We start from the raw sequence: 24,260 nt of genomic DNA, 5'->3' as shown, positions 1-24,260 counted from the left end.
CCTGAAACATAGCTGACCCCTTGTCTAGGTGGCTGCCGAGGCCTAGGTCTGTTTTGCATGTTAGCTGGGTTTGCACAAGTTGGTGTTGTGTGTCCCTTCTGGGGCTTGGCTTTTGCCTTCTGTGACCCGTCTCCCTCACCTGAGTGACCCTTCTGCCTCCAGGTGGCCCACTTTAAGGACTTCATCCCCCAGGCTTTCCCTGGGGGCCACAGCATGATCTTAGACTCTGAGGTGCTTCTGATCGACAACAAGACAGGCAAACCACTGCCCTTTGGGACTCTGGGAGTGCACAAGGTACCAGCTCAGGACCCAATGTGCAAGAGTGGCGTGTGCACGTGTGCGTGTGTGTCCTCGTGCTGTCTGGCTGAATGGAGAGGAATGTATTGCTTACTTAGGTCAAGCTTATCTTCGTCTCTGAGCTGTTTCTGAATTTAGCCCTGAGGTTAGATGTGTTGTGTTTTTGTGTTTTGCGTAAAAAGAGCTAGTACAGAGTTCTCTTATGGCTCAGTGGGTTAAGGATCTGGCATTGTCACTGCAGCAGCTCAGGTTGCTGCTGTGGCACAGGTTTGATCCCTGGCCCAGGAACTTTGATGTTTCGCAAGTGTGGCCAAAAAAAGCTATTAGTGACAGCTGACTTACAATCAGGTTGGTCTCCATTTGGGACCATTTGCCAAGTGGGTTTCAGAGCACAAATGGGACTTTTGTGTCAGGTGCTTCAGAGGGCCTCTGGAAGAGGACTGGAGCCCCTCGTTTTTCATGCTCTGTTAGCTTTGTTTCGACTCCTGTACCTATTACCCCTTCCTCCCTCACAGAAAGCTGCCTTCCAGGATGCCAACGTCTGCCTGTTTGTTTTTGATTGTATCTACTTCAACGATGTCAGCTTGATGGATAGGTGAGTAATAGTTTTTTGATTCCTAGGTGGGGAGGTGGGGGCTTCAGATTGGAAAGGAGGGAGAAGGGGCTGGAGCATGTGCCTCATTGTGCCCAGGAGCTACAGCAGGAGGGAGCCAAGAAGGGTGCGCAATTGCTCCCCAGTTAGCTCCCCATTCAGCATTCGGAAGAGTCAAGGTGTTGACTAGATCTTGGCTCTGAAGGTTTAAGGCACAGAGGAAACCCAACCACCCACTGAAGTCTCTGAGCTACAGCAAAACAGACTGTGGATGAGATACAGCCTGTGAGCACAGTAGGGTTCCAGTAGCACCTTTGGGTATATAAGGCAGATGCTTTTCAGCCCAGAGGTTTTATTTTTGGAAGAGACCAACAGCAGGAAGCTTGTGGTTGTCAGGGTCTGTGGTTGGGACCATCTTAGGGAGAACGAGCACCCTGACTTGGCTACATCCAGTTCTTGGGCCCCTTCCTCATGTAGACGTGTGTGCCTGCCCCCACGCCCATGCCAGCCCACATCCTTGAGTGTGGACGGGGAAGGAGATGAAGGAGAAAGAACTCTGGGGGTAGGAGGTGGGGTTTAGACTTGCGGTGCTGAGGCCTGTCAGCCTGCTGACCCCAGCCCTAGCCCGCCTTGGGCCTGGGTGAGGCAGCCTGCAGAAAATGAGAGTCATTTTTCAAGTGGGATCAGAATTTATAGACTGTTTGGGCTGATGAGGTAGAAACAGGAGTGACAGCAATGCAGCGGCTCGGTGCTGTGGGCCACTGCTGTCCGTCTTTGGGCCCAGCGGAGCCCTGTCCCCCTGGACAGGCAGAACCGCTAGACACGAGGGCCTTGAGCCGTGGCACACCCTCTCCTGAAGCTGCGGTTTACTCTTGTGCCCCTTCCCCGCTGAGACCTGCTCCAGGGGATGGGAGGACCCTAGCCTGACCTCGGCTCTCCTGTCCCCTCAGGCCTCTGTGTGAGCGGCGCAAGTTTCTTCACGATAACATGGTTGAAATTCCCAACCGGATCATGTTCTCGGAAATGAAGCAAGTCTCGGTGAGGGACGATCCCACCCTGGGCAGTGTCCTGGGGTTTGGAAGCAGGGCAGAGAACTCCTTGGGTCAGATGCGATGCGGAGAGTGAGTCTTAATGATTTTCCCGTGAGGGAGGCTGATGTGCCTGTAGACGGACCTCAGAGCTGCTATAGATTTGGTTCTAGATCACCACAATAAAGCAAATCACAGTAAGATAAGTCACGTGACTTTTTTGGTTTCCCAGTACATAGAAAAGTTTTTTACTCTAAGTGAGCAAAAGCATTATGTCTAAAAAAATCGTGTATAAACCTTAATTAAAAATACTACTTGGGGAGTTCGTGTTGTGGCTCAGGGGTTAACGAATCCAACTAGGAACCGCAAGGTTGCGGGTTCGATCCCTGGCCTTGTTCAGTGGGTTAAGGATCTGGCGTTGCCGTGAGCTGTGGTGTAGGTTGCAGATGTGGCTTGGATCCCACGTTACTATGGCTGAGGTGTAGGCCGCAGCTACAGCTCCAATTAGACCCTAGCCTGGAAACCTCCATATGCCACAGGAGCGGCCCTAGAAATGGCAAAAAGACAAAAAAAAAAGAAGAAAAAAAATACCACTTGGAGTTCCTGTTGTGGCTCAGCAGTTAATGAACCTGACTAGTATCCATGAGGACGTGGGTTTGATCCCTGGCCTCGCTCAGTGGGTTAAGGATCTGACGTTGCTGTGAGCTGTGGTGTAGGTTGCAGATGTGGCTCCGCTGTGGCGTAGGCCAGCAGCTACAGCTCCAATTCGACCCTAGCCTGGGAAACTCCATATGCCTTGGGTGTACCCCTAAAAAGGCCAAAAAATAAATACTGCTAAAGGAGTTCCCACTGGGGCACATCGGGTTAAGGATCTGGCATTGTCTTTAATGGGGCTCAGGTGGCTGCAAAGGTGCAAGTTTGACCCCTGGCCCAGCACAGAGGGTTACAGATCTAGCAGTTGTGGTATAGGTCACAGCTGAGGCTTGGATTTGATCCCTGGCCTGGGGACTTCCATATACCATGAGTGTGGCCATAAAAAATATATATTTATTTATTTATTTGTTTGTTCATTTGTTTATATTTTTTTGTCTTTTTGCCATTTCTTGGGCCGCTCCTGAGGCATATGGAGGTTCCCAGGCTAGGGGTCTAATCGGAGCTGTAGCTGCCGGCCTACACCACAGCCACAGCAATACAGGATCTGAACAGAGTTTGCAACCTACACCACAGCTCATGGCAATGCCGGATCCTTAACCCACTGAGCAAGGCCAGAGATCAAACCCGCAACCTCACGGTTCCTAGTTGGTTTTGTTAACCACTGAGCCACTACGGGAACTCCCAAAAAAAAAATTTTTTTTTTTTTTGTCTTTTTGCTACTTCTTGGGCCGCTCCCGCGGCATGTGGAGGTTCCCAGGCTAGGGGTTGAATCGGAGCTGTAGCCACCGGCCTACGCCAGAGCCACAGCGACACGGGATCCGAGCCGCGTCTGCAACCTACACCACAGCTCATGGCAACACCGGATCGTTCACCCACTGAGCAAGGGCAGGGACCGAACCCGCAACCTCATGGTTCCTAGTCGGATTCGTTAACCACTGTGCCACGACGGGAACTCCTTTTTTTTTTTTTTTTTGTCTCCAAAAAAAATGTTTTAAATACTAACCATCTTCTGACAACATAGGGTTGCCACAGCCTTTGATTTGTTAAAAAGGAAAAAAAAAAAAACCCACACAAGGTCTGCAAAGTACAATAAAGCCAAGCCCAGTGAGAGCAGGTCGGCTTGTGTTCATTGCTAGTCTGCCCCTGGGAGCACAGGGCATGAAACGTCCTTCCCAGGGCTCCCGGTGTCCCGAAGCTGAAGCAGCTCTCTGGTTGGTCGCTGCTTTGCAGGACCTTTTGTTCCTGGTATTCAAGTCAGGCTGTTTCCAGTGGGCACTTTGCTAGTGAGTGAGAAAGAACCTCCGCCTCGCTCCCACGGTCTTTCTCTGTTCTCACATCAACCTCAGCGTCTCCCCTGTTGCCCTCAGAAAGCTTCCGACTTGGTGGACATGATCAACCGGGTGATCCGAGAGGGGCTGGAAGGGCTGGTGCTCAAGGACGTGAAGGTAAGAGGGTCGCGGGCTCCGCCCTGACCGGGAGGTGGCGCAGTGACTGGCGGTGCCGGGGGCGGGCGCTGAGGGCTCTGGCTCTAGAGGATGAGCTCGTGTCTGTTTCCTATAGTGCCTGGAGCAGAGCGGCTGGGCACTGGGACAGGCTAGTATGTCAGGTGGAGTTTCCATTCTAGTTTGTGGTCTCTTTTGCTTCCCCTCAGGGCACCTATGAGCCTGGAAAGCGTCATTGGCTGAAAGTGAAGAAAGACTATTTGAATGAGGGGGCCATGGCTGACACAGCTGACCTGGTGGTCCTTGGGGCCTTCTATGGGCAAGGGAGCAAAGGTCAGGGTGGCCTCTGGCCCCTGGGGTGGTACTTCTTAGAAAGGTATCACTCAGGGCACAGCTGGCCTTTTTCCTGGCTTGATCTGCTAGCGTGGCCAGGGTTCTAGGGTCAGTGGCCGCAAGCTCACCCATGTTCCCTCAGGTGGGGACACTGAGAGCTGCAGACCCGGGCAGGGACAGATCAGGCGAGACTCCCCTGCGCCAGCCTGGCACAAGGAAGCTCACTACCAGCTGTTTTTTCAGGGCCCAGCAGCTTTCTCCTCAGGGGGAAGAAATCTCAATTTCCGGACTGGAGGGGAGGCTGGAGTCTGAGGCGCTGGTGCTTGGAGGCATCCTGCCTCCTCCACCAGAGCCCAGCGTGACGTGTGATGACCCTGGATTCACTGGCGAGCAAATCGAGGCAAATAAAGGTTACACTCGCCCAGCTAGTGAGAGGTGGATCCAGGAGCCGAGCGCTGGCACCCCGAAGCCAAGCCCGGGCCCTCTCCTGCCCAGCAGGCTGCCCGCCCTGGGCATCGGGGCGGCAGAGGTGGCTCCCCACCCACAGCTCAGCCCTCCTCTCCCAGGTGGCATGATGTCCATCTTCCTCATGGGCTGCTATGACCCAAGCAGCCAGAAGTGGTGCACAGTCACCAAGTGCGCAGGCGGCCATGACGACGCGACACTCGCCCGCCTGCAGACGGAGCTGGACATGGTGAAGATCAGCAAGGTGAGGAGGGGACACGTTCTTGGACGGCTGTGCTCTGAGGGCACTGTCCAGCCGTCTCCCCAGAGAGGAGAGCTGCGGCTTGGCCTAGGAGCAGCCCTGGCCTTCAGGTTCTGAGCTCCCAGCTTGGGGCAGGTGGCCTGCATGCTCTCCAGACCACAGCCTCTGGGGCAGGGAGGACGCCCTGGGGCGAGGCGCAGCGTTGAGTGCCAGGTCACCTCTTCTCACGAGCCCGGGACCAGAAAGGGATTTAAGTCGTGTCTGGGCAATGGCCCGGTCCAGCCTCTTTCTCCTCTAGGATCCCAGCAAGATCCCTGGCTGGCTGAAAATCAATAAGATCTACTACCCTGACTTCATCGTCCCAGACCCAAAGGTATCAGCTTGGACCCGTGCTCCTCCAGCCCCCGAATGAGCTTGTTCTTTGGTGCCATGGAGACAGTCCACCCAGGGGTGGGGACCTGGCCTGTTTGGCCAAGTGACAGGCCCAGGGACCACCAGTCAGCACTGAGGAGTCATTCTCAGTAGATGGAGGAGGGGACTGCCCATGCTCTAGTCCCAAACGACCTGCTCTACAAGTGACCTGGCCCGCTTCCTTCCTGCTCCCACAGAGAAACCACGGCCCAGGGAAGAACCAGGGCTGCCCTAAGGTCACACAGCATTAGCAGCAGCAGTGATACTTGAACCTGCCTCCCTTTTGTTAGCCATGGCTTGTGGGGTTTCCCTGGTTCCATTGCTTCTAGCTGGTTGGGAGATGTTTTCTCCTTAACCGGTGAGTGACCCGACTTCTCCTGACAGAAAGCTGCCGTGTGGGAGATCACAGGGGCTGAATTCTCCAGATCCGAGGCTCACACAGCCGACGGGATCTCCATCCGATTCCCTCGCTGCACCCGGATCCGTGATGATAAGGACTGGAAGTCCGCCACTAATCTCCCCCAACTCAAGGTGCCAGCTCCTGGGCTGCATGTGTGACCTCTGCCCCTGTCCCAACCTGGGAACCCTGGGCGCCTGCCTCCCATGCCCTCCATGCTCTCCTCCGCCCATGGCACTGAGACGGGCGAGGAGGGCGGGCGGGTGCTGGGAAGGGAGGCCGGACCTGCTGCAGGACCAGGGGCAGCAGTACCGGGGCTCCGCCCACATCTCCCAGTAGAGAGCCCTGCTGGGGTCCCAGGGAGGGAGTGCTCCTGTCACAACCTCCCGCAGACCCTGGGCCCCAGGCTACTATGGTCTGTGGTGCTGATAAGAACCCGGGAACAGAGAACAGTGATTTGTGCCCATTTCCCAGAGACAGGGCCAGAGCTAGAAAAGTATCAAGGAAGCAGCCGCTCTTCCCCGCTCTTTCTCCCCTCGTTGTTCCTCAGCCACGTGTGCCCAAGACGTACCCCACAGGCTGCCTGAGGCCAGTGGCTGGGAAGGGGTGATGCACCGACCTTCTCCCCCCAGGAACTGTACCAGCTGTCCAAGGAGCGCGCGGCCTTCGCCCTAGTGGCCGGAGATGAGGGGAGCTCCACCACTGGGGGCAGCAGTGGAGAGAACGAGGGCCCCTTGGGGCCAGCAGTGTCCCACAAAGCCCCGAGGGCCTCGCCCAATGGCAAGAAGGCGGGAGGGAAGCTGAATAGCTCCAACAGCAAAGGCGGTAAGGAGAAGGGAGGTGCTGGGGTGATGAGCAGGCGGGAGGGCGGGACCCAGCGACACACTCCAGCCATGGGGCCATGTGACTCTGTCCACCGCAGCTGACATGGGCTGCATTCCTGCTGTGTGTCCAGCCCTGGGCCAGAGGCCATTCTGGGCACACTCCTGCTCTGCAGAGCTGAATGACAGGCCCCTGGGAGAGCCTGTGATTCTGGGAAGCGCCACCTGTGAGCTCAAGGCTCCGCTTACAGCCCTTCCTCCCCTCTCAGAGCAGAGGAAGGGCCTGGCTCTGACTTCAGCTCCCCGACCCTCTTCTGCATCCTTATCCCAAGTTCTCTCCTGCAGGCGGCAGGCTGGCTGCAAAGCCTTCCCCTGTGAAAGTGGGGGAGAAGCGGAAGGCTCCGGACGAGACCCCCTGCCAGCCAAAGGTGAGGGTGAGACTAGCGCTGCACGGGGGGCCTTGGGCTCCCAACCGTCTGCACTTGAACTCTGAGAGATGAGCAAAGCTGTTACTCAGGACTACCTGCCCTCCTGCAGCTGCTCCTGGCCGTGGGCTGGGCCGGCAGGGCCTCGGCTCCACCCGTGCCCTCTTGTTGCCTTGCAGAGGCGGCCGGCCAGCGAGCAGAGAGGAAGGAGAGCTGTGCCAGCAGGCAGGAGATAGAACAGCCAGCCCAGGTCACAGTTGACATTAAAGGGGAGGCAGCCCAGTCTGGGTGTGGGAGTGTGAGTTTGTGAACAGGGCCAGCCAGCGAAGAGCGGGAGAGGGCACTGGCTTGGTGACCGTCCTTCCCCTCTCGTGCCCCCTCGCCAGTCTTTGGTTTGACAGCAGCTCTTGAGCCCCTACTGAGGCCAGTGACTCTGCTCACCCCTGGGGAGCTGATGGCCCAAAGGGCAGATGGAGAAGTAGGCCCTGGGTCACTCCATGGTGACTGCGCCACCTCAGCCCCCACCCCGCCCAAGCAGCAGCGTGGAGGTCTGGCAACTCGGGCCCTGGACCCAGCCCCTGAGAACCTGGAGAAGCTTTCCATCTTCTCCGCCGCCAAAGCCCTGGAATCCGTGCAGTCCTGGGCAGGGCTCCTGGCCCCTCGTCCAGCTCGTGCACACAGTAGACTCCCTGAGCAACCGAGCAGCATCGCTGCCCTCCCCCAGCCCAGGAGGACAAACGCTCCTCCCCCAGTGGGGACCGTCTCTTCGCCCTGCTTTCTCTAGGCAAGGACGGAAGGGTGTGTCGGTCCTGTGTCATCTGGAGGTCAGGGGTTTTGATGTTTTGCCACACTGTTCTCCAGTAAACCCTTTCCGCTCGTGTCCTGACCACGTCCTGCCCGTGGCTCCCTCTTGGCTCCTGTTGTAACCCCTTTCCTGGCTGATCTCGGCTCCCCGGGGGGAGAGCCATCCGCCCCGGCACGGCCCGCCTGACCGCTGTGCATTTGCAGGTGCTGCTGGACATCTTCACCGGGGTGCGGCTCTACCTGCCGCCCTCCACGCCAGACTTCAGCCGGCTCAGACGCTACTTTGTGGCATTCGATGGGGACCTGGTGCAGGAATTTGACGTGGCCTCGGCCACACATGTGCTGGGTAGCAGGGACCAGAACCCTGCAGCCCAGCAGGTGTCCCCGGAGTGGATTTGGGCATGTATCCGGAAACGGAGGCTGCTGGCTCCCTGCTAGGACTGCTGCCTCCCCTGCCCCCGCGCCGCTCCCCCTGGCCTGGGCTCTGGCTGGGCAGGCAGGCACCGGACCCAGCAGGGTGGGCATGGGCTTTCTTCTCTAGGCTGCGCCAAGTCTTCCCAAACCCACCAACCTCACACAGTCTCTTCCCGACTGGAGCTGGTTGCTGCGGTACCACCAGTGAAGCTAGCCTCTCCTGCTGCTCTACGCAGGTCTTTCTGATCTGGGTGCTGGTTTTGTCTTCTTTTTTTCCTTCTTTAAAAAATAAGCTTTTTTAAAAAAACAAAAAACCAAAAAACAAATGCACAGTCTTAGAGTATCTCTGTCCTCCCCCTTCACCCCCAATTCCCCTAGTGATGAAGGAGTGGCGGGAAGGCAGGCTCTTGAAGCTCTGTCCCCAGAGCCAGTCCTGGTGGCAGTCTTCTCTCCCTAGCCTGTCCCTTCTACTTCCAGGCTCATTTTAAAGTTGTATTTAAAAGACCTGTCCTCAGAAATGCTTATATTTGGCAAAACTTGTATTCAGCCTGGCCCTTTTTGCCAGGAATGAAATCTCATTTGAAAGAAAACAGAGCGAATTTTATGTCTTAATTCTCTGTGTTCTCCTATTACAGGGTGTGGGTCCCAGTTTGAAGGGAGGGAACCAGAATCAGGTAGGAACTTGGGGCCTTTCTGAAGGAAAGGGAGGTCGCTGGGGCTACTCCTCTGGAGGACACGGGCCTCCAAGTCAGAAACAAGACTGCTCTTTAAAACCCACCTGAGGACAAGTCCACATCGCTGCTTGCAGAGAACGGGCCCTGTGCCACTCGAGGCTGATTTATTTGAATAAAGGAAAACAGTTCCGCATAGATGAGTACAGTTCACTAGAAACATTCTGTAAATCTCCGCTGGCTGATGTGAACCAGCCACATTGGGCTGCTGAGCGCCCGAACCGTGCCAACGCAACTGCAGAACTCAACTGTTCATTTTTGTTCCACTTGAAGTGGTCACACGTGGCTCGTGACCACACCACATTGGAAGGTGCGGGTGTAGACAGAAACTCACCCGCTGTGACCTTAGAGGAACGGGGTTGGAAGTGCACCCACATCATAGAGCGGCCGTACAAAATCCAGGATCCCAAGGCGTGTCACGTAAAGCACTCGGCACACGCCTGGCACACGGTGATCCAGAGCTGGGAAGATGGGCATTGGTGGGCCCAGCTAGACCCTTGCCTAGAAAGGAAACCTGTGGGAGCACTTCGGCAGCCTCGTGCCCGCGAGGCACATCACGTCACCATCTGGCCTTGAACTGCCTTCCAGCTAGCTCTGCCAGCTTCAGAGAGTCCCTTCTTCTTTCTCGTCAGCAAGTTGGCCGGCTTGGTCGTCCAGCCCCTGTGAGTGAGGTAACTGTGACGCCACCTCTGGAACATACCTGGTCGGAGCCTGGGCGGCGCCTCCCCGGCCCTCTCCCCGTGTGCTCAGTGGGCTGCGGAAGGACCACTTGGACCCCAGTGACCTGGGTTTCCACCTGCTGGTTCGAATGTGTTGGGGGCGGGGGGCAGGAGGGGGAGGCGCTGCCCGGACTCCAGGCCAGGACATTTGGTGTTTCTGAATAGGCACCATTCAGTCTGGCTTCAGTGTTGAGAATAAGACACTCTTTTTATTCCAGCTTCTGTGGAGACAAAAGCTGCTCCTCCTCTGAGCACTGACCTACATAAACATTCAGCCCCCTCTGCAGCCTCCTCAGGCCAAGCAACTGGACAGAGCAGCAGAACCGGGCTCTCCCCTAGAGGCGATGCCTACCTGCCCTTGCTGGTCTCTCACTCAGTGCGCCTGCCAGCTGCGGGGGGGCGCCTCCGTCATGAGCCCGCCCGGCCGCTCCCTGCCTCGCAGTGTGTGGGCATCAGGTCACTGTGCGAAGTGTTGATTTCCTTCCAGTCTCTCTGACAGCGTGTGCTGCTGACACTACCCTACAGACGGTTGGTACCCAGGTATTTCCACAGGCCTGAGCAACATGCTCTGAACCTCCTGAGCACAGGGCTGGAGGCCTGCCCTCCTTTGAGCCTTTGTTTACTCCCTGCTGGCTGGCAGCGCACAGGAGGTCAGCCTGGATGCTGAACGGGTCAGCTGCCCAGAACAATGAGGACAAAGTGCTGTGGCTCAGCCTCGAGCCTTTATGCCCTTTTGGCAAGATTCCCTCTTTCCTCAGGCCCAGGGCAGATCTGTGCTAAATCCAGCTCACCCAAAGGCTGCGCTCTCAGCAGTCCCCTCCCCTGGGCACCTGGTCAGGCAGGTGTATAGACCTCACAGTCAGACAGGGCAGCGTGCCCTTGAGACTGGCCCAACCTCTGAGCCGCACTCGCATCCATAAGCCACCATCCATCTCCCTGGGTCACCTGAAAACAACTAGGCACCCTTGCTGTCCTCGGACTCCTTTCTACCCACATCTTTATTTATTTTTGTCTTTTTGCTACTTCTTGGGCCGCTCCCACGGCATATGGAGACTCCCAGGCTAGGGGTCTAATCGGAGCCGTAGCCGCCAGCCTACACCAGAGCCACAGCAACGCGGGATCCAAGCCGCGTCTGCAACCTGCACCACAGCTCACGGCAACACCGGATCGTCAACCCACTGAGCAAGGGCAGGGACCGAACCCGCAACCTCATGGTTCCTAGTCGGATTCGCTAACCACTGCGCCACGACAGGAACTCCTCTACCCACATCTTTAAATCACTGGTCAGTGCCTGAACTCACTTGATGCTTCTTCCTGTTTGGTCTTAGGATTGGTCCTTTTCCTACCCAGCTCCCATCTTCTAGGCTCTTCCACACCCAAGGCCCCATGACACAAAGCGTCTCCAAAAAGAATGCATCTCAAGAGCATGCCCATGTGCACACAGCCTGGGATTAGCCTGTGGTTTGTCCGCTCAGGTCGGTCTTAACTATCAGACCTCTGGCATCCTCACACCAGATGGGACAGGCATCTATATTGAAACTTTATTACAAAATTATAAAGCAGAGCTCTGTAACAAAAAATACACATTTGGATTTGCTTATCACCCAAGTCAGTCTGGGAAAATCTTAATATAAGCTGCTTGAAATAACATTCACATCCAAAAGAGTTCAACAAATTTATACAATATATATTGAGCACTCATTCCTGTACAGCTTATTCTCGCTCATTTGGATCCGGCTATTCCAGTGAATTATGAACCAGTCAGCGCTCCAGGTCTTTTAAAACAAGTCTCAACTGAAATCTCAGAACCACCACAGCAAAAGCCATGGAATAGTTGGAAGAATTAGATGTTTCCATGATAAGGCCAAGGATCTATGAGGGGCATGAGAGAGCAGTCAAGAATAAAAATCAAGTTTTCTACCTAGGTTAGATGACAGTAACTGAAATGGGAGCTTGGAATTCCCAGCTTTTATTTGGTATAATAATAAAGAAGATACAAAGGGGAGAGGGGGGTTGACACCTTTTTTCCTAAGTGGAAACCTTCACCACGAGGTTAGAAGACTTCAAGGCAAGTTCTTTCTCCACAATAAGTAAATGACATCAGTACAAACCAACCATCAGGGAAACCGGGAGGTGGTGGGGAGAGGTAAGGCTTCAGCAGAGAAAGCAAGTTTTAAGTAAGGGGACAGAGCCAGCTTCTGCCCTGAAGTTATTGCGTGTTTGTAACTGAGCTGAACGTGGGGAGACCTGTTTCACAGCGGAAGGGAGCAGCTGAATCCTGTGTGAAACTGGTAGGCACTGTAAACTAGAGTATTTACTGTCCAGCAGAAAGGTGAAAAATGCGTTCACAGGGAAATCCCTTGATTCCCCCCCCCCCCCCAGTTCCTACAAAGGCCACACAGCCCAGAATCAAATCATGCAGGACTTGGTATAATGTCAGCTAAGTGGCCCAGTGTTCAGCTGGCAACCACTTGAAATTATTTCATTCCCCCAAAGGGGGTCAGCGTTTGACGATGGAAAGAAAGCCTTAAGTTTGTGTGTACCGTGACACAGGTCCCCCTTGAGGGTCCCCAAAGTCATGGTCGGTTCTCCTAGTCTGAAATCGTGGCTGCACTGGGGGCTGGGGTGGGGCTGACTGCCAAGGCCCTCGGGTGTTCATGGTTTGCATAGTTCATCCAGCTGGAATGGCAGCAGGCACGGCTCTTCTGATAAGAGTGTGTGTGTGCGCGTGGCTACACTTCTCCAGCAAACTGTCCTTAAGCTCTTCCAGTGGTGAAAAGACCCTGAGAGGGCTCAAGAATGTTACCTACTCGTCACAAGGTCCCTCCTACAGCTCCCAGAGAATGCTTCCTGACCTGCCCCCACATCAGTAGGCTGAGAAAGGAACGAGGGTAGGGAGATCCCACCAACCTGGGGAGCTAGGCCTTCCAGCTGTCTGCTCAAGGGCCGAAGCCGGCCTGGTTCAGTACCTTCTAGCACCTCTTAGGTGCTCCGTCTTACATGCTTAGTCTCCAGAAGCTTCCTGAGAAGTCTGGCTAGAGAGGAGTAAGGCTCTCTGCCTAGAGTCTCTGTGCCTTCAGTGAGACCAGGGGAAAGAAGGACTTCATGCTCGGGGGAAAGGGGCTTAAGACTGTTGGAGAAGTCAGCGCCAAGCAGAAGCCACTGCTTGCACCCAACGCTTTCCCTCTTCTCCCCAGTTAAAACAAAGGGTGGCACAAAGCCAGGCCCCCAGAGCGAAGCAGAGAAGACCCAGGTGCCATCTCTTTGCACAGACTGGAATCTGCCAGCATTTTGAGAGCCAGATGCCTTGCTGGCTCCCTGGACTGATAGCTTCCAATCCCAGCACTTAAGGAAGCAACCCTGAAGGACTTAAAAATTTTTCAATAGCATTTGTGTTTCATTTCTCACCAGAAATAAGTGTACCGGTCCAAATTCTGTCGTAGGATTTTGCTGGTCTGGTAAGCTGACATCTTTTTGGTCTGAAGAAATAAATGGATTTTAGGTAATATAGCCAGAGACTTTAGCAAAGGGTGGTTAAAAGCACAGAAAACCAGAGACCAGAAGTGAATCCAGATGTGCTGGGAAGAAAGCCGTTTCTACCAGGACTTCTGATGGGTGAAACAGAGGCAAGCAGCTCAGGGGGATGGGCGGGCTGCAGGAGAAAGCGTGAAACTGTTTAGGGTCTCGGAAGAAGGAGGAAGGTATAGTCCAAGTTCTGGAAGGTCCTCTCTTCATCAGTCACCATCATCTCCCAAAACCATTGACACAGAGACTTGCCCATGCGATCTGTACCAGTTCCCGCGGGCCTCCGGCTCTGCCATCCACGCGGTCCACCTCTGAAGCTACACAGGCGTGCCCAGAGGTGACACGGCATCTCTGCTTGCCCTGGTCTTGGGAACACGGCGGGTTTTCTTGTTAGCCTGCCCCTCTGTGAGCTGGCCAAGCCTGGGCTCAGATACTTCGAGCTCCGTCCCCGTAAGGCACTGAAGAGGCTGGCACAAGCCCTCAGGATCGGAAGACGTGCACGGCTCGGATCACGTACTGCCGGCAGATGGGACACTCGTTCATGCGCTTGCCACACTTGGTACAGGTCACCATGTGGCCGCACTCCAGCAGAACACAGTCAATGGGCGAGTCCATGCAGATCCGACACAGGTTCTCCTCCAGGCTGGACGGCACCGCTCCCCCTGGACACACAGCAGAGAGGGGGCAGGGCGGGGACAAGGGAGACCGACTCAGTGTACGGGGTCGGGGGACAGCACACTGAACAGCCCCCTGAGCCACACCCTTCCCTCAAAGAGAACCACGTCGAGCTCCCCAGCACCTGCTCGCTTAGTCTGCACCCTACAGGACAGCCTACGGATGTGAAGAGTAAAGTGCTTGTGGACCAAAGACATCTCAGAACGTGAGAACCGAATATTTTCAGACGACAGAGGCTGTAATACAGTAAGTTAGTGGCACTAAGGGTCTCAGTGTTCTGAGGCAGAACACGCTAAAACGATATAATTGGAGTGAAATGAATGGTTCCCTAAGGATCACGAGGCTCATCTGTCAACACATCCCTGATTTAACAAAGCCAAGGATCGGGGGGCCCTGCGCCACGCCACAGACCACCCCGGGCCTCCTCTGAAGGGACTGCTGCCGAGAGCCCAGTGGCGATCACGGCGCCCTCTCCTCTGCTCCCCACACACAACTGCATTCATACCCCCGGGACTGCTTGTCACCCTGGATTAGCATTTTCTGGAGTTTGCCTATTTGTCTCCCCCACTACACTATGGGCTCCTAAATTCAACTCATTCAATTTCTACAATTATATACTTTGCATGTGCTGCGAGCTGAGGGCTGGTACTCATCTTTGAACCCCTGAAACCAATTACACGGTAGATATTCTGATAAATGAACATCTCCCAAGAGAATGATAACGGCTTGCATTTATTTTTTTATTTATTTTGTCTTTTTAGGGCCACATGCACAGCATATGGAAGTTCCCAGGCTAGGGGTCGAATTGGAGCTGCTGCTGCCAGCCTGTGCCACAGCCACAGCATCGAGCTGCGTCTGTGACCTACACCGAAGCTCAGGGCGACGCCAGATCCTTAACCCACTGATTGAGGTCAGGGATCGAACCTGCGTCCTCATGGATGCTAGTTGGGTTTGTTAATACTGAGCCACAACAGGAACTCCCATTTACTGTAGGTTTACAGGTGTCAGACATGTTTTAACTGAATCCTCACAAAAACTATGAAGTAGTTACTCTTGTTGCTCATTTTTATAGCTGAGGCAGCTGAGACCAAAGAAGTAGCCTGCCCGAGGATTCCAATCCAGGTGGGCAGCGGACTTCTGGGCAAGTGACCTGAGGGACAGGACTAACACCAAGACAGTGTCAACTGCTCAGTACACAGTTCCCGACAGCAACGCAATGGCTGTGTGTGTGGTAAGACGCTGCGGGCACAGCCAGTATCCTGGTTGAACCGCAGGAAGAGAAAAACCTTCAAGGCCTGGAGTTCCCATTGTGGCCCAGGGGTTTAAAAACCCGACTAGAATCCATGAGGATATGGGTTCAATCCCTGGCCTCACTCAGTGGCTCCGGGACCCAGCTGCCGTGAGCTGTGCTGGAGGTCACAGATAAAGCTTGGATCTGGTGGCTCTGGTGTAGGCTGGCAGCTGCAGCTCCAATTTGACCCCTAGGTGGGAACCTCCATACGCCACAGGTGCGGCCGTAAAAAGACAAAAAAAAGAAGGAAAAACCTTCATGTCCCTAAAAAGGGAACTGGCCTATCAGCTGCCGCCACCATCCCACAGGGAATTCTCTCATATTCCATGGCTTCTGCGCTTTATTTTCCTGTTCGCTGAATTATTCAAAAACTCAAACACCTGAGGTAGGCCGGCTGTGAGAGGCGGTAAACCCATTTAGCAGGAGTTCCCGTCGTGGCGCAGTGGTCAACGAATCCGACTAGGAACCATGAGGTTGCGGGTTCGGTCCCTGCCCTTGCTCCGTGGGTTAAGGATCCAGCGTTGCCGTGAGCTGTGGTGTGGGTCGCAGACGCGGCTCGGATCCTGCGTTGCTGTGGCTCTGGCGTAGACCCGCAGCTACAGCTCCGATTCGACCCCTAGCCTGGGAACCTCCATATGCCGCGGGAACGGACCAAGAAATAGCAAAACAAAACAAAACAAAAAAACCCATTTAGCGCTTTGAGGAGCTGCTGGCTCTAACCAGGAAGGTTTGGAGACAATTATAAAAATACCTACGATGAGTTGGAGTAATTTACAGCATTTCATTACTGATTACTTCTCTCAGGATTAATAAACTCATCAACTCAGGGGCCAGCATCCTCCCAGGGAGTCAGAGGAAGGAAGACCCCGGGCGGACAGGCCAGATCTTGGTATCAGGTGAGGGAGTGGGTCTGGAAAAACTGCAAAGGATGCTGGGGAGCTCAAGTCCTGAGGAGTTTTCAGCCAGAAGACTCCTCCCTTCTGAGTAAAAGGCCCTTTTACTCAATGACGAATTTGGAGAGTCTTCTGAAAAAGTTTTAAAATGCTCTGCAGCCCTGCACCACCTTGAGAACATCCTCTCTTGAGGAAGAGCACACCACCGTACAGCTGTGAGGCTTTCAGAAAGGTCTAGCATGTTTGAGACTGACCAGTCCGATTCCTGCAGCACATCCGGCGGGTGTGGGGGGGGGGGGCAAAGGCCTAGTCACACAGGTGAGTAGGTGGCAGCTGAATGCCACCTAGAGCACTCTACCTGACACCGTTCTCCATCTGTCCCCAGGGCAGCTCTCACCACTGCCCAGCCCTGTATCTACAAGGCTCTCAGGTCACCCCCCTTTCTCTTTAGTTCTCACGTGTCTTCCCTGAAGGCGCACACAGTTCCCCAGCCTGCAGCCCAAAGCCGGTGAAAACTGCAGGGCAGAGAGCGCCTTAGCCCCGGGAGAATGGGAAGGGCACAGGGAGCCACGTGCCAACACCTGCCTTGCTGAATATTTCACAGATGCAGGCTTCTGAGCGCCAACAACCCAGAGGCGTGCCGCTCAGTCTGCCCCTCGGGGTACTGCCACTCTTCTCCCTTCCCGGGGACGCGAATTTCTACGGATGCTGTGAAGCCTTGGTTCCCAGGGAGGGCCCACACAGCCTCTCTGGAAGCCAACATGCTCAGAAGTTTTAGAATGTTAGCAGGAATCAGGGCAGGAGGAGGGGAGGACAGAGGGCTAGGAGCCCAAGCCCTTCCCAAACAGAAACAGCTACATACCGTTTTGGTCCTCGGCACCACACACTGAAAGGCAAGAGAGAGAAGGCGTCTGAGTACACGAGGCACGGGGACAGTCTCCAGCCACCCTGCCTTCACTCCCCAACCTGACTGCTCCCCCCCGCCACTCACTCCACGCTCGGCTCCCGCTGCTGGGTCTGGTCTAGTCTTAGAAAAAGGGCTTCCATCGCTCTGCCAAGCAGGAAGGGTGCTGCATGAGCACAGCGTCCTTTTCTATTGCTTTTGAAGCCAGCGTTAAAGTCAAGAAAGGAGGGAATCAGCCCCAGTCAGCCGGGAGTCTTGATGGAGTTCCCTCCTCCTCCAGGTCCTCGCCACTCTAGGGAGGTTCTGGGGACAGTCCCCAAAGGGTCAGGGGACTAGTCAGATGTCCCATAACTGATGAAATTGTGCTCCTGAGAGAGGAGAGTCTGAAATCTGACTCAATCACTGTTCACGGACAAGGAAGCAACATAACGACCTGCAAGAGCTGGATCAGTTGGGGAGGGAATGTGGGGGCATTTCTGGGGGCATCATTCCAGGAAACGCAGGGGTCCAGACAGCCAAGCACACGCCCCTTCTGCAGAACTGCTCTGGCCTTCCTGTTGCAGCAGCTACGGGGAATCGGCAGCAGGGACATAACATCGAGCCTTTTTCCCAGACCTCGATCTTTTACCGGGCATCACTGAAAATGACAGCGTGTGCAATGCTCTGGGAAATGAACAAAAGGAACAGCCCGAGTGCAGGCAAACCAGTGTTCTCGCCCTGTGTGTGCAAAGAACCGAGTGCCGCTAGAGGCAGGAGTGCGCACGCCAGGGGCGGGTGGGACAGGAAGTGCTCAGTGCAAATCTGGGCTCTTCGCTGGAAGGAAGATGCTCATGATGTCCATTTCACAGGCTGCCCCAAGGACTAAATACACGTCCACGATGCCTCACCCAATCCTGGCACTCAACTCAAGGGACAGCTCTTACTAGAGGGAGCAAACGTGTAAGGTGACGCTGTCCTTGGCTAAAAGCGTGGACATTTAGTCCGGACAAGGTCGACTCTAAATCAAGACAACAAGCACTCTGGGCTCTGCGCGGCTGCCCCAGACAGCCCCTCACCCAGGTGCTGGAGTCCCTTCTGATCCTTGTACAGCCGCGTCACCCTCTCCATCAGCTCCCACTTCTCGCAGCAGCCCTTGTAGTTGACGAAGTTGCGAGCCAGGATCTCTTTGAGCTGCCGCACGGTGAGCCCTTCGATGTCCTCCAGGTCGGTCAGGTCGGACAGAGAGGCCCTCCGGCCTGGGACGAAGCTGTCCTCGGAGTCGATGGACTGCAAAGGCAAAGAGGGGACCGGTGCGCTCAGCTCCCCTCGATGGACTCTCCCCACGGACCCCTGAGCACTCCTCAGCCGGACTTTTGGTGACTGCCCTCGGGAAGAGTGGGAACAGAGGCAGGCGTACCTGCCTGGCGCTGGGCACCACAAACAGGCGGTGACTGACGCCCCCGGCGGGGTGACGGGCAGGAGGGGCAGCGCCAGCCTGAGGCAGATGGCTCTCATCTGGCATCCTGACGCCTCCTCTGATTAATGACGCGGAGCGTGTTGGGCAAGGCACTCACCCCTGAGCCCACCTGCCCTCCCTCCACGAGGAAGAGGCTGTAGTCCCACCATACGGGGCTCCTGAGCACTAAACATGGCAGCACAAGAAACTACGGGGACTGGTGCTGGTCGTTCCTGCCCCTGGAGAGAGCTCCGCTTTCCCACTGAAGAAGCCGGCTTCCCTGGCAAGCATCCTCTCCACGCAACCGCGACCACAGTTCCACGGCCTGATGGCTGTGCCCTGGGCACCGGGCCCGCCATAGCTGAGGCCTGAACCCCCTCTCATCTTTCCTCCTGATTGTCTGGCCTCCTTTCCCTGACAGGGGCGACTGTGTGCTGGAAGCAGACGGAAAGAACAAGATGCGCACGGCCGCACCAGGAGCCTGCCCTCTGGCAGCGCTTAGCAAGTCAGCAGATGCAAACTAAGGGACCAGGTGGCTCCCCAGCCTCCACGGGGACCTCAACTCCACACCAGCACCTGACAGCTCCGAAGGCTAATCTGAACGCTCACACTAAACTCCACCCTGAACACAGGACCTCAGGAGCACTGTCAGCACAGACTGATTCTCTCTCTGCACTCGGGAGTCCAATAACGGCCTGAGAAGAGCAGTGCAAGAGCAGAGGCAAAGGCACGGACCCGAGCGGAGGCCCCACCTGGGTCTCATCCTCAGCAGGGGGTCTGGCTGTGCTCTCCAGGTAGCCGGGTTCCTCTTGGTCCTGAGACACATGGCCATTGGCCTGTGGGAAGAGAAATGCCATCACATCCACAGAGATGTCACCATGGTAGCATGGGCCTCTTGCCAGCTCACCTCGTTTCCAAAACATATTCCCGCCTCCCCCAGAAATCTGGAGTCTCAGATGACAAAATCAGCAATACAAAAGCCTGCTCTCGAATACTGACGCCGTCAGACAAAGAAACAGGACACACAGAGTTCGGCTCTAGAACAAGAGTGCGTTAATTCTGCCCACTGCCAGGCTGGCATGAACCACCACTCACCGTCAGGGTAGTCTCAGCGTGAACACTCTCACTGAAGGATCCTTTGTCCGCTCCTCTGCTGGACTGCCATCAAGCTTTTTCTTGATCCTAACCCCAAACTGCCCTCCCTACAGCTCCCACCCACCAGCCCCGGTTCTGCCCCTCAGTGTCAACTGTTTTCTTCCCAGTGTCATACCGTGTCCTCCTCCTCCTCCACACGAAATCGCCCTGGCTTCCTCGTCTGGCCCGGAGGAGACAAAGTTTCCGAAGTTTTCTACCCATCTCTTCTGGCCAGTCACTGCTCTCACGTTCTAGAAATAAGCTCCAGCCAGCAGGGCACACAAGTACTAAGAGCTGCCTGGGAACCTGGTCAAAAATTACTTTAATGCCTCTACAAGTTTATTAGCCTGAGACGATCTAGACAAGTGCCTATGATGAAGCAGTTTCATTCTGCTTAGAATTCTAACTTCTCAAAAGGTCCCTCCCTAGATACTCCTTTAGCTTCTGCCAGAGCAGTGGGCACTGTGAGCCTCTTAATCCTATCACCATCTAAGCCACAAATCCGTTAACAGAGCCTCTTCACCCGCTGCTCTCAGCAGGCAAAGGGCCTGCTGTGAGCCCAGGGCAAAGAGGGGTCTGAGCTCACAGGCCCTTTCCACTAGACTCTTCAGAGCACCAGCAAAGGGACAACCTGGGAAACCAGTCGCTCGCAGCCACTCACCTCAGATTAGGATGCATGCGAGGGAGCTAATTAGGGAAAGGCGAGCAACTGCAGTGGGAAAGAGAAAGCAGCGCCAAAGAGCCCAGCGAAATCAGCTCCCGATTCAGCATACATGCAGGGAGGGAGATGCCCCCCAAACCACGTCTCTAGCTGCTTCCTCTGAGCTCACAGAGAGGGGTACCCACTGGCCTCCTGGTGTCACCCTGGAGTTACAAAGTCTTGCAGAGCCTAACCTCTTCCTAAGCAGACAGCTTCTGGATGCCCCCTCCCAAGAAAGAGAAACTGGATCTCATACTACAAGGCATGGTCCTGTCTTCAGTTTGCCCACTGGCTAAACCAACCTCCTCGATGCGTATGTGTCCACAGCTGTGCTTATTCCACGCACTTCCTTCCCCCGCGACTCCTGCCAGGGTGTGAGAGGGAAAGGACAGAACCTGGGCGGGGCGAGCACTACGAGCAGATCTGCATCCTGGTGGAGCTCAGTGCAGAACTGCCAGGCAGCCGTGCACAAGTGACTCTGCTCCCCTGTTCTTCTGGCGTGCAAAAGGCAGGCCTCACCGGAACAGGGGATGACAGCCGACAGAAGGCCCTCTGACAACATCAGAGAAGGTCCCAGGGGGGTCAGGGGCACCTGTGGGTGCAGTCTGGAAATTTCTGATTCATGACAGGAAGCTTAAAACTGACTCCTTGCATTGAAAAACCCCACCTGAAGGTTCTTTCTTGGGGGGGGGGGGATCCCATCAAGGTACTCTCCTGGCTCCCTCTAAACTGAGCAAAGCGCTCAACCAAGCAAAGGGCAGAAGTCACGCAGGAGGTTAATCTCGCCCAGCAGACGGAGGCAGAGCCGAGGAAAGAGTTAAACTCCAGAGCGTGCTGGGGAGAAAGGATGTGCCAGCCAACGAGGGAGCCCCGCGAGCTTCCTGCAGGTAAAGCCCGCTCTCACACTGGCCTTCATGCCTCACTGCTCCTCAGAGCTGAATCAGGCCCCTTCCTGGCGAAGGAGGTGACATAAACAAGAGGCATAAACACCCTCGGCCTGAGCGGGAGCCGACAACGTGAGCACACACGCCTACGCCAGGCAGCTCACAGCTCTGCAGACCGGGGATCACGCCAGTCAGGCTGCCCACCTCCTGGCAAGAGCGAAGTGGTCTGGACTGCTGACCCCACTGCACTGCTGAAGGCTCAACCTCACCCAAAGCGACCCAAGAGTCAGGGACGAATTGGAAATGGAAACCGGATCTCCTGGGTCTTCATCCTCCCACTATTGACCAGGCCATAAAACCAAAAGCTCACTAGAGTGCTTAAGAATCTCTACGGGACACCATCACGCCTGACAGGACAGTGAGCTCCACGAGTCACTTGTTTTTTAAAAGGGCTGCACCCTTGGTACATGGAAGTCCCCAGGCTAGGGGTCAATTAGGAGCCGCAGCTGCCAGCCACAGCCACAGCCACAGCCACAGCGGATCCCAACCACATCTGCGACCTACACCACAGCTCATGGCAACAGTGGATCCTTAACCCACTGAGCGAGGCCAGGAATTGAACTTGTGTCCTCATGGATCCTAGTCAGGTTCATTACTGCTGAGCCACAACAGGAACTCCCCACCAGGTCACTTTAATCCCATGGTTGGTTTCCATGTCTCCCTTCCCTCTCCGAGGCACTTTCCAGGGGCAGAAGCGTGGTGCTCATGTCTCACTCCCCACGTCTGGTTCATAATTCAGTGGCTGGGCTGCCCTGGGCTTACGGTGGCCAGGCCCCACTGGGCTGCTTAGGGGGCTCTAGCATTCACCAGCGGCCCCAGCACCCCCCTGCCCAGACAGCAGCTGACAAGAGCAGCATGCCCTCATCTGAGTCACAGTGGTCCCCACTCTCCCTTCCCTCCACGTGGTCCTTTTCTCCCCGTGCGCCCTGTGATGGTCGCTGAGGCACGGAGGTCCCCACCCAGCTAAGAGACCGCAACAGAGGAGAGGAAGTAAGAGGCCCATCTGAACAGAACTAAATGCAGAGACTAACAGTGAGTTTTCTCAAAATGTTTCTGGAACAATGGATTTTTTTTTTAACTCTCTAACTGGGATATGTATGTATTAAAAACAAACAAACAACAACAACAAAACCCATTCCTGGGCATCCATACCTCTGAAAAAAAGCCAAAACCTGAGCGAGATGTCCAGAACACACCCCCATCATGCGTAAGCAGAGAGGCCTCACAGGACCCCAACACTTAACCCCGCAGGCGGGAGAGGAGGGGGCGGCCTTGAACCCCAGAGACGGTGAGGCTGCAGAGGGGCCATACCTGCTGCCGGGGCTGAGCCAGGGCCGGGGGGACGGAGGTGGCCTGTACGGGTGCCGAAGGGTGGCCGGGTGAGGTAGGAGCTACTGTGCTGGTGTGAGGCTGCCTCAGGAAGGCCTGCTGCTCGGGGGAGTCCGGGGCCAGGGTGGGGGCGCGAGTCCTGCCCTCCTGGGAGATGACGGGCTGCTGGCCAAGCACCAAGAACACCAGCTCCTCCTTCTCCCGGCACATGTCGGTAGAGATGTCGTGGAGGCTGAGATAGTCCCTCAGGTCCTTCACTTTCATCTTCATGAGCTCCTCCCGCTGGAAGGCTGTGGCTCGGAAGCGCTGGCAGAGAAGGCAGAGGCGGGGCCCGGTGCCCACTTGGCTCGAACAGGTCGTGCAGAAGTTCTTCTTACAGTCCAAGCAGGTCTGCTGCTCAGAGCGAGAGGCAGAGGAAACCAGGTCAGACTGAGAACGAGACCGGCGCGAGGGAGGCGAGGCCTCCGCCGCCGCTCTCACCCCTCGCCCCCCAGCTCCTCCGGCTGCGGGGCAGCGACCTGCGGGGGCGGCGCAGGAGCGCCGGGAGGGGCAGACCCCGCAGGTATCACGTATCCACGTACAGACGCCACAGGGACGCCTCCCTCCACTGGGCCCGACTTTATTCCTTTTCCTGATAGAGGAACGGAGGCCATCAAAACCAGCGGCTTCAGGATAAAAAAAGCCTTGCGTTTTTATGAATTCTTCCTCCTCCATTCCTTGGGCACAGGTCCCCTTGGAGGTGTAACTTAGCCTCTCTGGCTCTCAGTCTCCTCATCTGTAAAGCGGGGCGTGCGGACAACAGCCACCTCAGCCGATTGTTGTGAAGTTAAGACATAATGGATTGAGCCTATCTATCTAACTATCTGATTTAATCTTCGATAAGTGTTTACTGTTTTAATTACCACTGCTAGGAAATGCAAGCCAATGAAGAGAGTCAAGATGCAAATTCTGGGAGTTCCCATCGTGGCGCAGTGGTTAACGAATCTGACTAGGAACCGTGAGGTTGTGGGTTCGATCCCAGGCCTAGCTCAGCGGGTTAAGGATCTGACATCACCGTAAGCTGTGGTGTAGGTCACAGATGGGGCTCGGATCCCATTGCTGTGGCCCTGGTGTAGGCTGGCAGCTGCAGCTCCGATTAGACCCCTAGCCTGGGAACCTCCATATGCCACGGGAGTGACTCAAGAAAAGGCAAAAAAAAAAAGATTCAAATTCTGAACTCTGATTCTTTCTTACCTATTGCTGAGGTAAGAAATGCATAAAGGTTAGGTGGTGGTTGCTGTTACTTTTTTTTTTTTGCCTTTTTGTCCTTTTAGGGCCGCACCTGTGGCATATGGAGGTTCCAAGACTAGGGGTCTAATCGGACGTGTAGACCCCGGCCTACACCAGAGCAACTTGGGATCCGAGCAGCATCTGCAGCCTACACCACAGCTCATGGCAATGGCAGATCCTTAACCCACTGAGCAAGGCCAGGGATCAAACCCACAACCTCATGGTTCCTAGTCGGGTTCGTTAACCACTGAGCTCCAGGTTGCTGTTACTATTAATGTTAGTAATGAAATGTATTGTGGGGTTACTGTGTGCTAGAGTTACACTTGGCTTGTCATTTCTTTCCCTTTTTTTTTTTTTTTTAGGGCCACACCTGCAGCATATGGGGGT

The 24,260-nt window shown here is 55.3% G+C and overlaps 2 protein-coding genes across 14 annotated transcripts in view; one reads left to right on the top strand and one right to left on the bottom strand.

Annotated features, from left to right (window-relative positions):
* Positions 1 to 8,936, top strand: part of LIG3 (DNA ligase 3) — a 49,397-nt gene extending 40,461 nt beyond the window's left edge. For 6 of the 8 annotated variants that reach the window (XM_047759050.1, XM_047759048.1, XM_047759047.1 and 3 more), the window contains exons 10-20: positions 163 to 294; positions 813 to 892; positions 1,840 to 1,927; positions 3,939 to 4,016; positions 4,223 to 4,346; positions 4,913 to 5,055; positions 5,351 to 5,425; positions 5,848 to 5,994; positions 6,493 to 6,685; positions 7,027 to 7,109; positions 8,115 to 8,936. In XM_047759050.1, the coding sequence (XP_047615006.1) occupies positions 163 to 294; positions 813 to 892; positions 1,840 to 1,927; positions 3,939 to 4,016; positions 4,223 to 4,346; positions 4,913 to 5,055; positions 5,351 to 5,425; positions 5,848 to 5,994; positions 6,493 to 6,685; positions 7,027 to 7,109; positions 8,115 to 8,348 (1,377 nt within the window). In that variant the 3' untranslated portion in view covers positions 8,349 to 8,936. Of the gene's footprint in view, positions 1 to 162; positions 295 to 812; positions 893 to 1,839; positions 1,928 to 3,938; positions 4,017 to 4,222; positions 4,347 to 4,912; positions 5,056 to 5,350; positions 5,426 to 5,847; positions 5,995 to 6,410; positions 6,686 to 7,026; positions 7,110 to 7,285 lie in introns of those variants that run through there. The other 2 variants (XM_047759051.1, XM_047759053.1) reach the window with 2 other exon arrangements.
* A 2,504-nt stretch (positions 8,937 to 11,440) lies between these two features.
* RFFL (ring finger and FYVE like domain containing E3 ubiquitin protein ligase) overlaps positions 11,441 to 24,260 on the bottom strand; it is a 76,674-nt gene continuing 63,854 nt past the window's right edge. For 5 of the 6 annotated variants that reach the window (XM_047759258.1, XM_047759259.1, XM_047759260.1 and 2 more), the window contains 5 exons: positions 22,587 to 22,997; positions 19,250 to 19,333; positions 18,118 to 18,328; positions 17,021 to 17,044; positions 11,441 to 13,961 (listed from right to left, as the gene is read on the bottom strand). In XM_047759258.1, the coding sequence (XP_047615214.1) occupies positions 13,780 to 13,961; positions 17,021 to 17,044; positions 18,118 to 18,328; positions 19,250 to 19,333; positions 22,587 to 22,997 (912 nt within the window). In that variant the 3' untranslated portion in view covers positions 11,441 to 13,779. The remainder of the gene's footprint in view (positions 13,962 to 17,020; positions 17,045 to 18,117; positions 18,329 to 19,249; positions 19,334 to 22,586; positions 22,998 to 24,260) is intronic. The other variant, XM_047759264.1, reaches the window with a different exon arrangement.

The sequence above is a fragment of the Phacochoerus africanus genome, chromosome 14 (assembly GCF_016906955.1).
Source record: "Phacochoerus africanus isolate WHEZ1 chromosome 14, ROS_Pafr_v1, whole genome shotgun sequence".
Lineage (NCBI taxonomy): Eukaryota > Metazoa > Chordata > Mammalia > Artiodactyla > Suidae > Phacochoerus > Phacochoerus africanus.
This window is presented reverse-complemented; position numbering and strand designations above follow the sequence as displayed.